Raw genomic sequence first — 15,446 nt, 5'->3', positions numbered from 1 at the left:
GGCAATTCCTTCAACCTCATGGCTTGGTTTTTGCTCTGACATGCACTGTCAACTGTGGGACCTTATATAGACAGGTGTGTGCCTTTCCAAATCATGTCCAAGCAATTGAATTTACCACAGGTGGACTCCAATCTAGTTGTAGAAACATCTCAAGGATGATCATTGGAAACAGATGAGCTCAATATTGAGTCTCATCGCAAAGGGTCTGAATCCTTATGTAAATAAGGTATTTGTTTTTTTATTTATGTGCAAAAAATTATACAAACTTGTTTTCACATTGACATTACCGGGTATTGAGTGTAAATTGATGAGGGGGGAAAAATTGTTAACTTATTTTAGAATAAGGCTGTGAAGTAACAAAATGTAGAAAAGGGTCTGAATACTTTCCAAAAGAGAATGGTGTCAGTCTGGAGGTTTTAAAAAACATTTATTGTTATTTTTTTCACGTTAATAGTTTATAGAGGCATGTACTTCATTCACAAAATAGGAACAGGAAAAATTAAAATCAGACAAGAAAAATAGATAGGCTGACACCGTTTTTTTTTTTTTTTTTTTACATTATCAATATATATATATTACACACAGTACACTTTGTAAAACATGACATTGAAAAAAATTATAGATCAAAGCTTGCAATAAGCAGAGTACAAATACATCTGCACTGTACATGCAGAAGACACATGGGTGTGGGTTAGTCAAATCATCCCCCCTAAAATATGACAAGAATGATCTGAATCTTCCTCCGTTTTGACAGGAGTCACTATTGTGGATTCAGGTATAATGGCGGGAACGGTTGATGGAGTCTTGTAGGGTCAAACTAAATGGATCTAGTTGTATAAATAATATGGCTGTTTTAACACCACAACCTCCCATCTATCCCCATAAACACATTTACAGCTGAGCTCCATGCTGAGCATTAGCCACATGTTATTTACACAGACTTTGATCAAAATCTAATGTAAAGGCCACGTATGTTTAATGAAGTGTATTCTCCCAGAATTAAAACAGAGCACTCCAGTTAAAGTCAAACAACTAGCTCTTAGTCTCTGGGTCAAGTAGTTCAGAGTGTAGCTGTAAGTAAATCTATAAGGTAGAAAAAAGAGTGGCCATATGAAAAGAAACTGCATTTTAATTATGGGTTCTAGAACACAATGTGTAGAACACAGGGATGACTATTCAGAGATCCAGCAGAGTGAATTTATAAACCTTGGCCGGTAGCAACCTTACCTCAGTATAACCAAGGTCACCATTCTGAGTGAAATAATCCTGTCTCAGGTTCATTGGCTTATGAGGGAGGAGCTAAACAAACAATGACCGTCGCCGGGGTCAGGAGTTCAAACTAGAATGAAAGAACAACTAGAGGAGGTTCAAAAGGCCACACACTCAAAGGCCTCATTCCAAATTGGATCCCTTGTCCTTCAACCAAGAGCACTTGTCGAGATGCAAAAGGACTGGAGAGATATAAGCAATATGGTGGTAGCTTTTCACCATATTGCTTATACCTGTCCAATCGTTCCAGAATTACACAAGAACCTAGAGGTAGGGGTTCCATAACTGTATAAAATATCATCATTATGCCTCTTTATTACATTCAGAACTTAAACCACAATACGCAACGACACACACCCCTAGGCCTACTACTAACATACCCCACACCTCTGGTCTGTAAACTTGTACATTGCTATGGCCAGGAGGAATCTACGGGGAATGTCCTATATCAATACCTTTATAACGGTTGTCTTCACTTTTGACTTCAACTGAGGATAAAACTGTAAAGTTTTGAAACGCTTTTCCATTTATCTAAAACCAGTTGAGGAAAATATGCCCCCCCGCAGATTCTGTCCACCCCTGTCTCTGACACCTTCCAATCACAGCTGTTTTGACACATGGACACACTACACCACCACCTCACAGTTCACACAAACTGAGCCTCGAACACTTTCACATCACAGGGAATCTTACTGCATATGATACATACTGGTCCACTTTAGACCTAAACTGTGAGGCACCTCGTTTTGGAGGAACAACAAGTACTGTACAACAGAAGGTTGCTAGACAGCTGAGAGGTGTCGCCACCTGCTGGCCAGCATCAGTACTGCAGGGTGGCCAAACCTCAACAGGTAGGCACTGGGCACATATGGGTAAACCTTAAAAACATCAAGTCACAACGATAGCAATTTAATTTGGTTTCCATGACACAGGCCAATGACGTGAGAGCAGAGATGTATCAAGCATAGAACTAGAATGACTAGAATACTAAAATGGACATTCCCATTCAATGGTCTATGATTCTAATTCTATGGCATCAGGTGTTGTAAACACTCCCAGTTCAGAGGTCAGAGCAGCTGATTGGTCAGCCCTTTATTTGGCAATGAATGGTGACCTCGGGCTGATCTCAAATCACATCCTATTCCCCATATAACACACAAGTTTAACCACAAATCCTATGTAGCTCTGGTCAAAAGTACACTATATGGAGAAATAGGGTGTAATTTCAGACACAGCCTTCGTAAAAGGGGATGTTCAAGGTTGTAGTCTCTGATGCGTTAAAATAATCATTGATCGACGTGTAATAACTTGACCATGAGCTAGAACTTGTTGAGGAGGAGCTTGAGGCTATACTGTATACTGTCACATAACATGCCCTTCAGCAGCTTGTGAATGAATGTAAACCAAACTATCAATCCATCCATCAACTAACATCTGAAGCTGATCCTTCTAGGCTGTTAGTTACAGCAAGCACCTGCCTGCACGCACACACTCTCTCTCTCCTAACAAATCTGCCTACATACCACACCCATGCAGGCACTCCCTCTTTCCCTCTCTTCACAAATCTGACTACACACACACACACACACACCCACTCACTCAAGGACACACCTTTCTTAATCTGTTTTTGGACATGAAGAATGCAGCACATGATGGATATTAAAACTTAATCTTGAGAGTGCAAATGCGCCATGTTGTGTGATGACATGATCAAAACCCAGTTGGAGACCCCCCATTTCACTTTAAAATTGGTTTAGTCCAGCATCCCCTCCAATGGGTCTTCTTTGTATAGTCCAGGTTGTCTTTTAGGCACCCCTTGTAACATCCATCAATGGTACAAACCAAACACCCCTAAATTATTTGTAAACAAAATTTGGTTTCTTCCATGTAGTTTTATCAGTCTTGGTGATATCTTCCAGCTTCATAGCATCCGTTTTATAAACGTTGGGTGAAAAATCTGTACAAAATTATTATGTCCCAGTACTTCCCAGCTCAGATTTAGTCTTCCCCCAGTCCAGGTCCTTCCTTAGCCCTGGTCCATTTAACACCCAGTCTGTCAGCTTTTGGCACAGGCATTCTCCACTCTGAAGTGTGAAGACTGATTACTATTCCTGCCATCATCAAGTGATGCTGAGATCCATTAACAGTCCTGGGTGGACAATCGGGTCACAATCAACTAAAATAAAAATATATGTTTACAGTAGGCTGTGCGTGGTTCTTCTGTGCAACTGCATAAATAGTTGTGTGTAACTTTCTGATGATTAAAAGACGAGGCTATATCTATGGTGATGCGTGAAAGGAGTCCGTTTCCATGGTTATGCTGAGTGTGACATTTTCGGAACTACAGGGACGCGTTGGGAGACTGTTTCCATGGTGCCAAAAAAAAAAAACGGTGGTATACTTAAGGCATCATATTAGATGGCTGGTTTCTTCTCCTGAGAAGAGAGAGACAGAGAGATACATTTAGTTGATTTATTCTAGCCTCATAGAAGACAGATGTAGTCACGGGCAGAACTCTGGGTGGCTCACCTTGTTATGACTCCCTCTCCATGATGATTGTGATGGTCTCACTCCCAGCTGTAACACACAGGTCAGAGGTCTTTATGACCAAAACTATCCATTAGCTACCATCAATACCATTCAGAGCAGAACCTACAGATCAATTGTGAGCAGATACCTACTGTCATTCTCCAGGTGTTCTGTGACGTTGTTGGCATGCTGCTCGTTGCCAAGGAGATGGTTCTGAGACTCGCTGAGAGGACTGGCCGGAACGTCTTCAATACTGGGAAGAAAATAATCGATTTAAAAACATCTGATTGATAATGCATTACTGAACATGTTTAGATCATATATGCGATATATATATAGATAGATATATATATATATATATATATATATATATATATATACATACATATAGATCTGACCACCGTTTGTTGGCATTGATTGACCTATTGATCATATTTTATTACCTTTTATTGGCCTCTGGCTGCAAGCTGACTGTGGGCTGTTCTGGGTCAATGTTGACAAGCCGTGATGGGAACGTCAGTCCATCACCCTGACTGTATCACAACACATCACACAGTATCACATCACACAGTATCACAACACACAGTATCACATCACACAGTATCACATCACACAGTATCACATCACACAGTATCACATCACACAGTATCACATCACACAGTATCACATCACACAGTATCACATCACACAGTATCACAACACACAGTATCACAACACACAACATCACAACACACAGTATCACATCACACAGTATCACAACACACAGTATCACAACACACAGTATCACAACACACAGTATCACAACACACAGTATCACATCACACAGTATCACATCACACAGTATCACAACACACTGTATCACAACACACTGTATCACACAGTATCACAACACACAGTATCACATCACACAGTATCACATCACACAGTATCACATCACACTGTATCACATCACACTGTATCACATCACACTGTATCACACAGTATCACAACACACAGTATCACAACAGACAGTATCACATCACACAGTATCACATCACACAGTATCACAACACACAGTATCACATCACATCACACAGTATCACATCACATCACACAGTATCACATCACACAGTATCACAACACACAGTATCACAACACACAGTATCACATCACACAGTATCACAACACACAGTATCACAACACACAGTATCACAACACACAACACACAGTATCACAACACACAGTATCACATCACACAGTATCATATCACACAGTATCATATCACACAGTATCACATCACACAGTATCACATCACACAGTATCACAACACACAGTATCGCAACACACAGTATCACACAGTATCACAACACACAGTATCACAACACACAGTATCACATCACACAGTATCACATCACACTGTATCACATCACACTGTATCACACAGTATCACAACACACAGTATCACATCACACAGTATCACATCACACAGTATCACAACACACAGTATCACATCACATCACACAGTATCACATCACATCACACAGTATCACATCACACAGTATCACAACACACAGTATCACATCACATCACACAGTATCACATCACATCACACAGTATCACATCACACAGTATCACAACACACAGTATCACAACACACAGTATCACAACACACAGTATCACAACACACAGTATCACAACACACAGTATCACAACACACAGTATCACATCACACAGTATCACATCACACAGTATCACATCACACAGTATCACAACACACAGTATCACAACACACAGTATCACAACACACAGTATCACAACACACAGTATCACAACACACTGTGAGAGGAGAAAGAAGATAAGAGAAACTCTGGGTTAGAGACTGGAACTCTGGGTTAGAGACATCCCTCACACTAACCTGGTGAAGATGGGTAGCAGCCAGAACTTCTTCTCGTCTCCAAACACCTGGGCGATGTTCTTCCCAAAGCCCAGAGAGAAACCGTTCTTATCAGAACCTGTCCTGAACACTGGAGCCCTGAACGCCTCTGAGGGTGGGAGAGAGAGGGGGGTGTAGAGAGGGGGGTGTAGAGAGGGAGGTAGAGGGAGAGAGAGGGGAGGTAGAGGGAGAGAGAGGGGAGGTAGAGGTAGATAGATGGTGAGTGAGAGAAAGAGGGGGGTAGAGGGTGAGTGAGTGAGCGTCTGAGGAGCGAGTGAGTGTATGTGTGTGTGTTGAGGGACTGTGCATGAGTTATTTCTATTTTAACCTTTACTTAACTAGGCAAGTAAAGTTAAGAACAAATTAATATTTACAATGACGGCCTACCCCAGCCAAACCCGGACGACGCTAGGCCAATTGTGTGCCGCCCTATGGGACTTCCAATCCCGGCCAGTTGTGATATAGCCTGGAATCGAACCAGGGTCTGTAGTGACGCCTCTAGCATTGAGATGCAGTGCCTTAGACCGCTGCGCCACTTGGGAGCCCTTAAAAAAAGAGTGCGTGTGGGACTGTGTGTGTGTTACCTATGGTGGACCTGTTCTTTCCTACGAGCCACAGGTGGTAGCTGAAGAGGGAGAGAATGCTGATGCAGAACATGGCCGCCACAAAAAAGAGAAACAAGACATGGAATTTGGCGTGAGTGTCTGGCAGCTCATTCTGGGGAGGAGAGGAGGAGAAGAGAAAAAGAGAGAGAGGGAGAGTCAATGTCAAAAACCACATGGAGGGAGGGGTGGTGGTGAGAGAGAGGGAGAGAGGCCGGGTGCTTTGATAACCATGTTAACACAACAAAACACAGCACACACACGACGCCATCACATAACATCCACAGGTGCACTTCATGCCCTGCAACAGCTACACTAAGGCTCTGGAGGCTGGGTTACCTTGGGGCAGTTCTCTGCCGATTTCCTCCGGCAAAGCTTTAGTACAAACAGAGACAAGACTGTTAGACACCAGAAGAGGTCAGACGGAGGGAGGGAAAGGTAGAGATTGAGGGGGAGGTGGTGAAGTGTTGGAAAAGGGTTCAGGGATCAAATAGGAGTCACCTGGGGTGAAAGAAAATGAGGTGGAAGAAAGAGAGAAGGTGTGTTAAAAGAGGACAGAGGAGCAGGCAGGGTCAGGGCTGGTGAGATGACATGGACAGGAGGACATGGTAGAAATGAACAGAGGGAGAGGAGTGGGGTAGACAGAACAGAGAACAATAATAATGTCTGTGTGAGAGAAAGAGGGGGGGTCAGAGGGAGAGCAAAATGTGAAAAGCTGGGAGGGAGGCCAACTAAGAACTAAGAGAACAAGGAGCGGAAGGTGGGGAAGAGGAAGGACAAAAGAAAGAAAGCTGCATAACAGTGAAGCAGTACAGCTGTGAGGGTGAGGTGAGGTGTTAAGCAGCAGGATGTGGGACAATCCAAGCGGTTACAACAAACAGAAATAGTAGCATTTAACACACACACACACACACACACACACACACTCTTACATGTGGGAAAAAGCACGCACACACACCAACATCTGCAGCACTGAATGAATGTATGGGTGGGTGGGAAATAACAAGACCAAAGCAGTGGATGCCAGAACAGATGCAGGCTGCAGTGAATGTGAGACCATTACTCACTGTCCAAAACTTGATGAAATACTGCAGTACGGTGGCTGCAATGAACAAACAGTACACCAGAGAGTAGCACAGGAACAGAATAAAGAACTTGTAGTTGGAGAATCCCACACAGTTGTTCACCCTGAGAGAGAGAGAGAGAAAGTAAGTTGAGTTATGATCAGACTTCCTCTGAACATTAGAATACTATGATCTACTGTGGATGTGAGGAAACAGACAACATACCAGGGGCAATGATGGTCCATCTTCAGCACACACCTAATACATGGAAGAAGAGAGAAGAGAAAGAAGAATAAAAAAAACATTCTGAATCAGGCCATTCAACAGGAAAAGCAAGACTGGAAGAAAGAGGAGAGGAGACAGGAAGTAGCAGACTCACATGTCGCAGGCAGAACAGTGGTGGCAGCGGTCTGGTTTAATCACCTGACACCGGTCACAGTAGCGGATCGCTGTACACAACACATCAATCCAACTGATAAGCTACACACTCAACGGCCAGGGCTGGATCAATCAACTGGGAGAGAGACACAGACAGACACACACACACACAAACATAGATAGACAAGAAAAGACAGAGACAGACCTCCAGCCCCGGTGCGTGTGTAGAGGGGCAGGTTAGCAGCAGCCCTCCACAGGATCTCCTGCTGCGACTCTGGTCTCTCCTCCTTCACATACTGCTCCTTCTCTGCCTTAGGCAAGCAGAACTAACAGGAGAGAAAGATGGCGGCAAGAGAGAGAGAGGAAAGATAAACAAAACAGACACAGGGAAATAACTTCAATTATGGTTAGTCCCTTAGCAACATTGTCCATCCACCTGTGTCATTGGAATAAATCTACTCATAGACATCTACCCAGTGGAGCTGTGAGCTACTGCATTGTGGATGTTTCAGGGCAGGTATCTAAAAGGCAGGGTACCTCTTTGGAGGGGTTGGCTGGCCTGGTGAAGATGGTCTTCCAGTAGGACCACACAAACATGACGAAGGACAGATGGAAGAACACCATGTAGATGACTGTAAGAGACACAGAGAGTCAGAGACACATTCACACCTGGCTTCAACATAGCAGATATTCATATTTTGACTATCTGCACATGCATTGGTCAAGCAACAATCTCAATGAGCAGCAAATGGGCCCATTTCAGTAAAAGCCAATCAAACAGTAGAAATCAATCCCATCCAATAGCCACTACTTACTCTTTTCTGCTATGCTGGGGATGGTGACTGCAGGGCGGAAGGAGATGAAATAAATGTCAAGTTTGCATCTGGTGTATGTTGTGGGTGTCAGACATACTGTATGCAGCTAGCAACAACAAGACACATTCCTGTGGACATTGTTGAATGGCTCATTATTTTTCTTGCATTCCTGGCAAGCTTTCACCTGTCCAGTTCTTGGCCATCAATGCACAGGAAGGAGAGGGCAGCCACACCCACTTGAAACAAATAATAAGCATTCTCTATCTTTGCTTCTTCGTCTTTTACTTAGGTACATTGTTGCAGGTAGAAAATAATGTGAACAGTTCTCTACATCTGTCAAGATGTCGACAGAATAACAGATAACTGAGATTGGTAGGCTATCGTTGTACTAATGTATGATAGCTTTTAATGAAGTGCTAAAATTTAACAGTTTAATTCGCTAGCTCGCTAACGGGTAGCTACAGAGACAGATTATTTGGCTAGCTATAGCGCTACATTGGCAGGATCAAACTAGCTAACTAGCCAAGCCTTTTATCTAGCAGCAGTCGCTCCATTCACTTCCTGTGACCAGCTAACGTTAGCTAGCTAGCACAAATATCAACCATAACACAACGACACTCGCAGTGAAAAGCATTTTTTGTGATACTTACAAATGCAGAGCTCTACGACGTACGCATAGTAAGACCAACATACGACTAGGGCGATAAAAATCACAGGTATCCAAGCTAAGCCCCGTTGACAGCATCTCAATACGTGGGTGGGCGCCATCTTTACTCTTCCACCAAACCGAAGGGAGTGTTTGCGTGACGTCACGTACCAAACTCTCATGTGCAATTCCCTTCGTCTCCCGGTAGAGTGCGCAAGTGTCCCACACATGCAAGTGCAGTCCTATTAGCAAAGCTGGCCTGTACAGCCAACTAGTTGTTTTCCCGCCCCTAAAGTGGGGCTGTAGTGGAGCAGGTTGAGAGCTTCAAGTTCCTTGGTGTCCACATCAACAATAAACTATCATGGCCCAAACACAACAAGACAGTCGTGAAGAGGGCACGTCAAAGCCTATTCCCCTCAGGAGACTGAAAAGATTTGGCATGGGTCCTCAGACCCTCAAAAAGTTCTACAGCTGCACCATCGAGAGCATCCTGACTGATTGCATCACTGCCTGGTATGGCAACTGCTCGGCCTCCGACTTCAAGGCACTACGGAGGGTAGTGCGTACGACCCAGTACCTCACTGGGGCCAAGTTTTCTGCCATCCAGGACCTCTATACCAGGCGGTGTCAGAGGAAGGCCCTAAAAATTGTCAAAGACTCCAGCCATAGACTGTTCTCTCTGCTACCGCACGGCAAGCGATACCAGAGCGCCAAGTCAAGGTCCAAAAGGCTTCTTAACAGATCCTACCCCAAGCTATAAGAATCCTGAACAGCTAATCAAATTGCTACCCAGACTATTTGTATTGTCCACCCTCCCCCTCCCACTCTTTTACGATGCTGCTACTCTCTGTTTACTATCTATGCATAGTCACTTTAACTCTACCTACATGTACATATTACCTCAATTACCTTGACTAACCGGTGCCCCCGCACATTTACTCTGTACCGGTACCCCCTGTATATAGCCTCGCTATTGTTATTTTACTGCTGCTCTAATTTTTTGTTACTTTTATTTTTTACTTAACACAAATTTTTCTTAAAACTGCATTGTTGGTTAAGGGCTTGTAAGTAAGCATTTCACTGTAAGGTTTGATTTGAACAGAGCGACAAATGTTTATTTTATTGTAGGCTATATCATTCGATTAAATGGCTTCTTATGGTATTTAAGTGACTGCAGAAGTGTGTGTGCCTGTATGTGTGTTTTACAGGCAGGAACATTACTGAACCTGCCATGAGTACCCCTGTTCTTTTCTGATTCCTAAAAAGTAAGTTCTATTCACTCACTGTAATACATTTTGGATTACAGTTAAATTACATGACAATATGTAGCCTACCTACAGTTGAAGTCGGAAGTTTACATACACCTTAGCCAAATACATTTAAAGTCAGTTTTTCACAATTCCTGACATTTAATCCAAGTAAAAATTCCCTATCTTAGGTCAGTCAGGATCACCACTTTATTTTAAGAATGTGAAATGTCAGAATAATAGTAGAGAGAATGATTTATTTCAGCTTTTATTTCTTTCATCACATTCCCAGTGGGTCAGTAGTTTACATACACTCAATTAGTATTTTGTAGCATTGCCTTTAAATTGTTTAACTTGGGTCAAATGTTTCGGGTAGCCTTCTACAAGCTTCCCACAACAAGTTGGGTGAATTTTGGCCCATTCCCCCTGACAGAGTAATAACTGAGTCAGGTTTGTAGGTCTCCTTGCTCGCACACGCTTTTTCAGTTCTGCTCACAAACTTTCTATAGGATTAAGGTCAGGTCTTTGTGATGGCCACTCCAATACCTTGACTTTTTTTGCTTTTACCTCCCTTATCTCACATCATTTGCTCACATTGTATATAGTCTTATTTTTTTTTCTACTGTATTATTGACTGTATGTTGTTTACTCCATGTGTAACTCTGTGTTGTTGTATGTTGTCGAACTGCTTTGCTTTATCTTGGCCAGGTCGCAATTGTAAATGAGAACTTGTTCTCAACTTGCCTACCTGGTTAAATAAAGGTGAAATAAAAAATAAAAAATAAAAACTTTGTTGTCCTTAAGCCATTTTGCCACAACTTTGGAAGTATGCTTGAGGTCGTTGTCCATTTGGAAGACCCATTTGCGACCAAGCTTTAACTTCCTGACTGATGTCTTGAGATGTTGCTTCAATATAGCCACATAATTTTCCATCCTCATGATGCCATCAATTTTATGAAGTGCACTAGTCCCTCCTGCAGCAAAGCACCCCCACAACATGATGCTGCCACCCCCGTGCTTCACGGTTGGGATGGTGTTCTTCGGCTTGCAAGCCTCCCCCTTTTTCCTCCAAACATAATGATGGTCATTATGGCCTAGACATTCTATTTTTGTTTCATCAGACCAGAGGACATTTCTCCAAAAAGTACGATCTTTGTCCCCATGTGCAGTTGCAAACCGTAGTCTGGCTTTTTTATGGCAGTTTCGGAGCAGTGGCTTCTTCCTTACTGAGTGGCCTTTCAGGTTACGTCGATATAGGACTCGTTTTACTGTGGATATAGATACTTTTGAGCCTGTTTCCTCTAGCATCTTCACAAGGTGCTTTGCTGTTGTTCTGGGATTGATTTGCATTTTTTGCACCAAAGTATGTTCATCTCTAGGAGACAGAATGCGTCTCCTTCCTGAGCGGTATGATGGCTGCGTGGTCACATGGTGCTTATACTTGCGTACTATTGTTTGTACAGATGAACGTGGTACCTTCAGGCATTTGGAAATTGCTCCCAAGGATGAACCAGACTTGTGGAGGTCTACAATGTTTTTCTGAGGTCTTGGCTGATTTCTTTTGATTTTCCCATGATGTCAAGCAGAGGCACTGAGTTTTAAGGTAGGCCTTGAAATACATCCACAGGTACACCTTCAATTGACTGAAATGATGTCAATTAGACTATCAGAAGCTTCTAAAGCTATGACATAATTTTCTGGAATTTTCCAAGCTGTTTAAAGGCACAGTCAACTTAGTGTATGTAAACTTCTGACCAACTGGAATTGTGATACGGTGAATTATAAGTGAAATAATCTGTCCGTAAACAATTGTTGGAAAAATGACTTGTGTCATGCACAATGTAGATGTCCTAACCGACTTGCCAAAACTATAGTTTGTTAACAAGAAATTTGTGGAGTGGTTGAAAAATGAGTTTTAATGACTCCAACATAAGTGTATGTAAACTTCCGACTTCAACTGTACATAATGTCCTGAAATGCACTTTTCACATTCGTCGTCAGAGTCATGCCATCATCCTATAAAGGCCTTCATGGGGAGGTTGTCTACTCATTGAAGGCCGAACTGAGCAGATCTACGGGATTACAAGCAAAGCCCAAGCTACTTTCAACTTTGTCTCAAACTGGGCTTCAACCCACTCCACGCCTGCTGATGCTCCAGGATGGCACCATGAGACTGAACCTCTCCCTCTACAACTGGATCCTGGACTTCCTGATGGGCCGGCCCCAGGTGGTAAGGGTAGGCAACAACACCTCTGGCTCGCTGAACCTCAACACAGGGGCCCCTCAGGGGTGTGTGCTTAGTCCCCTCCTGTACCCCCTGTTCACCCACGACTGCATGGCCATGCACAACTCCAACACCATCATCAAGTTTGCTGACGACACGATGGTGGTAGGCCTGATTACAGACGGCGATGAGACAGCCTATATGGAGGTGTTCAGAGACTTAGCAGTGGGGTGACAGTGCAACAACCTCTCCCTAAACATCAGTAAGACCAGGGAGCTGATTGTGAGCTATCGGAGAAAGAGGGGTGAGCACGCCCCCATCCACATCAATAGGGCTGTAGTGGAGCGGGTCGAGAGCATCAAGTTCCTTAGAATCCACATCACTAAGGTGTCATGACTGGCCTATGAGGACCAGGTTACAGTGGATCCGCTCTACAGAGATATCTCTCCCGCAGAGGGGGAGAGGGTTGAAGGTGGGGGTTTTATGACGCCTAGTTTGGGTGTCTGGAATGTCTTTGTGCCTTATGAAGAGTTTCCAACCCTGAACTAGAACATCAAATAAATGGACTCTGGGACATTATATTTCATCATCTGAATGGGTGGGAATAATGATGGATGGAATATGAATATTAATGTTTATTTTACGATGTTATTAAAAGTTAAATGAAGACTTTATAACGAAAACATTGTAACTTGAAGAGTTTTCATAATGTGTATATGATGTTTACATACTTTACGTTGTGTAGAAAATATCCAGATTAAAGAGAATGTTTTTGTGACGATAAGACACCCCCAGGGAACCCAGAAAGCATGTCATAAAGACGGAAATGCCCCTTTTTACCTGAGGGTATAAAGCATGTGAGTTCAGAATTAACATACTAGACTAGAAGACCAGGCACTGCAGCCAAGGTTTACGATTAGTCACGACCCCGAAACGCAACACAAGGTTGAAGAAGACAAAGGAACCTCTTAACAATCAATGCTACGGTTGAGTAGCTGTCTTAAGTACTGTATCTAAGAAGGTGAATTCAAGCAAGCAGTTATTCTCTTCAAGTCATCGTTTGCCTACACTGCTCTTATTTCCACGCTGGAATCATCTACACGGCTGATTAGCAGTCCTGAGAAGACCACTCTTACAGAACGAGTGCAAGGAAACAGACACATAAGAGAAAGGACATTGTGACATCTTGTGGACAATCAGAGACTTACACTCGAGGACGAAAGACCAGGCCATCCGAAGATATCCAACAGAGACCTTCTACACGTAAATACATGCATTACACTTCTTACCCATAAAAGCGGCAGTTCGGGGGAAGGTACTAGGGCTAAACTAAGCATGGTTTACAAATGTATCCAAGTGTAGCTTTTCTCTCTTGCTCTCTCTCTCTCTTTATTTAAATCTCCATCTTGTGTAACGTGTCATATTGTGTTGGTCCGCTAGGGACCTGTCGTCATTGTATTAAGTTCTAATCAATAACCTAGACTGTGTGTGTATGTGTATCTTATGTTATCATTTAGCTTGTAAGTAAAAAAAAATCAACTCAATTTGTGTGGTACGGAATGATTAGTGAGACCCGGGTTTGTGCAGATTTAAAGGAATATGCGACGTTCAGAATGACGCTGATATGAGGAAATGATTGACTGCTATGATATCGAGATTCTGATATTTTTTTTGTTAATTTGGGAAACGGTAACTCATTAAACAAACTTTTCCCGTGGTGCCCGAAGTTACTAATGAGTTAATTGTTACGTGATTAATTTAATCACGTAATATTTAAACATAGTTCATTATTCGATAAATAGCATGTCATAACATTAATGATAGTCACGTCACGACAAAGCACTTAACATGGTCCACACACACCCGCACAGTCGTGAAAAGGGCACGGCAGCGCCTCTTCCTCCTCAGGAGGCAGAAAAGATTTGGCATGGGCCCTCGGATCCTCAAAAAGTTCTAAAGCTGCATCTTCAAGAGCATCTTGACTGTCTGCATTCACCACTTGGAATGGCAAATTCACCCCCCTTGACCGCGAAGCTCTACAGAGGGTGGTGCGGACAGCCCAGTACATTACTGGGGCCGAACTCCCTGCCATCCAGGACCTCTATATCAGGCGGTGTCAGAGGAAGGCCCGAAAAATTGCCAAAGACTCCCGGCACCCAAGCCATAGACTGTTCACTCTGCTACCATTTAGCAAACGGTACCGGAGCATCGGCTCTTGGATCAACAGGCTCCGAGACAGCTTCTACCCCCAAGCCATAAGACTGCTAAATAGCCAGACAGCTAAATTGTCAATTAATGGTACCCGGACTATCTACAATGACTCTATCTTGCACTGACTCTACGCACACTATGTATTTACTCACGCACACTATACCAACACTCCCACACACGTTAGTAGTTATTGTAGGGTCGCTTATGTCAAACTATCTTTCACACCTCGTTGATTTATGAGGGGGGCGGGACTTCAAACTAGGATGTGAATATCACACCCACGTGACTTCACACCAGGGTGTAAATATCACACCCACCGTTTTGAGTGAAAATTGTCAAAGACTCCAGCCACCCTAGTCATAGACTGTTCTCCCTGTCATAGACTCCCCCCCCCCTCCACACCACTGCCACTCTGTTGTCATCTATGCATAGTCACTTTAATTAACTCTACCTACATGTACATACTACCTCAACTAACCCCCCTGAATATATTGTTATTTTTTACTGCTGCTCTTTAATGACTTGTTACTTTTATCTCTTATTCTTATC

The 15,446-nt window shown here is 43.1% G+C and overlaps 1 protein-coding gene across 4 annotated transcripts; it reads right to left on the bottom strand.

Moving 5' to 3' along the window:
• Positions 1-408: 408 nt before the first annotated feature.
• LOC115152385 (palmitoyltransferase ZDHHC20) lies at positions 409-9,354 on the bottom strand. 4 transcript variants are annotated; one of them, XR_003867475.1, is made up of 14 exons: positions 9,220-9,354; positions 8,570-8,596; positions 8,292-8,386; positions 7,960-8,080; positions 7,756-7,825; positions 7,602-7,634; positions 7,380-7,500; positions 6,652-6,687; positions 6,295-6,427; positions 5,693-5,819; positions 4,242-4,331; positions 3,951-4,051; positions 3,799-3,868; positions 409-3,704 (listed from the first exon to the last, which is right to left on the bottom strand). XR_003867475.1 is itself a non-coding variant. In XM_029697223.1 (14 exons), the coding sequence occupies exons 1-13, from the start codon at positions 9,335-9,337 to the stop codon at positions 3,837-3,839; spliced, it is 1,086 nt and encodes a 361-aa protein (XP_029553083.1). In that variant the 5' UTR covers positions 9,338-9,354; the 3' UTR covers positions 409-3,704; positions 3,799-3,836. The 4 variants fall into 4 exon arrangements, 3 of the variants coding, with proteins under 3 accessions (XP_029553083.1, XP_029553075.1, XP_029553092.1); XM_029697223.1 differs by having other exon boundaries at positions 3,799-3,846; positions 3,947-4,051; XM_029697215.1 differs by having other exon boundaries at positions 3,799-3,846.
• Between the last annotated feature and the right edge of the window lie 6,092 nt (positions 9,355-15,446).

Source organism: Salmo trutta, chromosome 2 (assembly GCF_901001165.1).
Source record: "Salmo trutta chromosome 2, fSalTru1.1, whole genome shotgun sequence".
Taxonomy (NCBI): domain Eukaryota; kingdom Metazoa; phylum Chordata; class Actinopteri; order Salmoniformes; family Salmonidae; genus Salmo; species Salmo trutta.
This window is presented reverse-complemented; position numbering and strand designations above follow the sequence as displayed.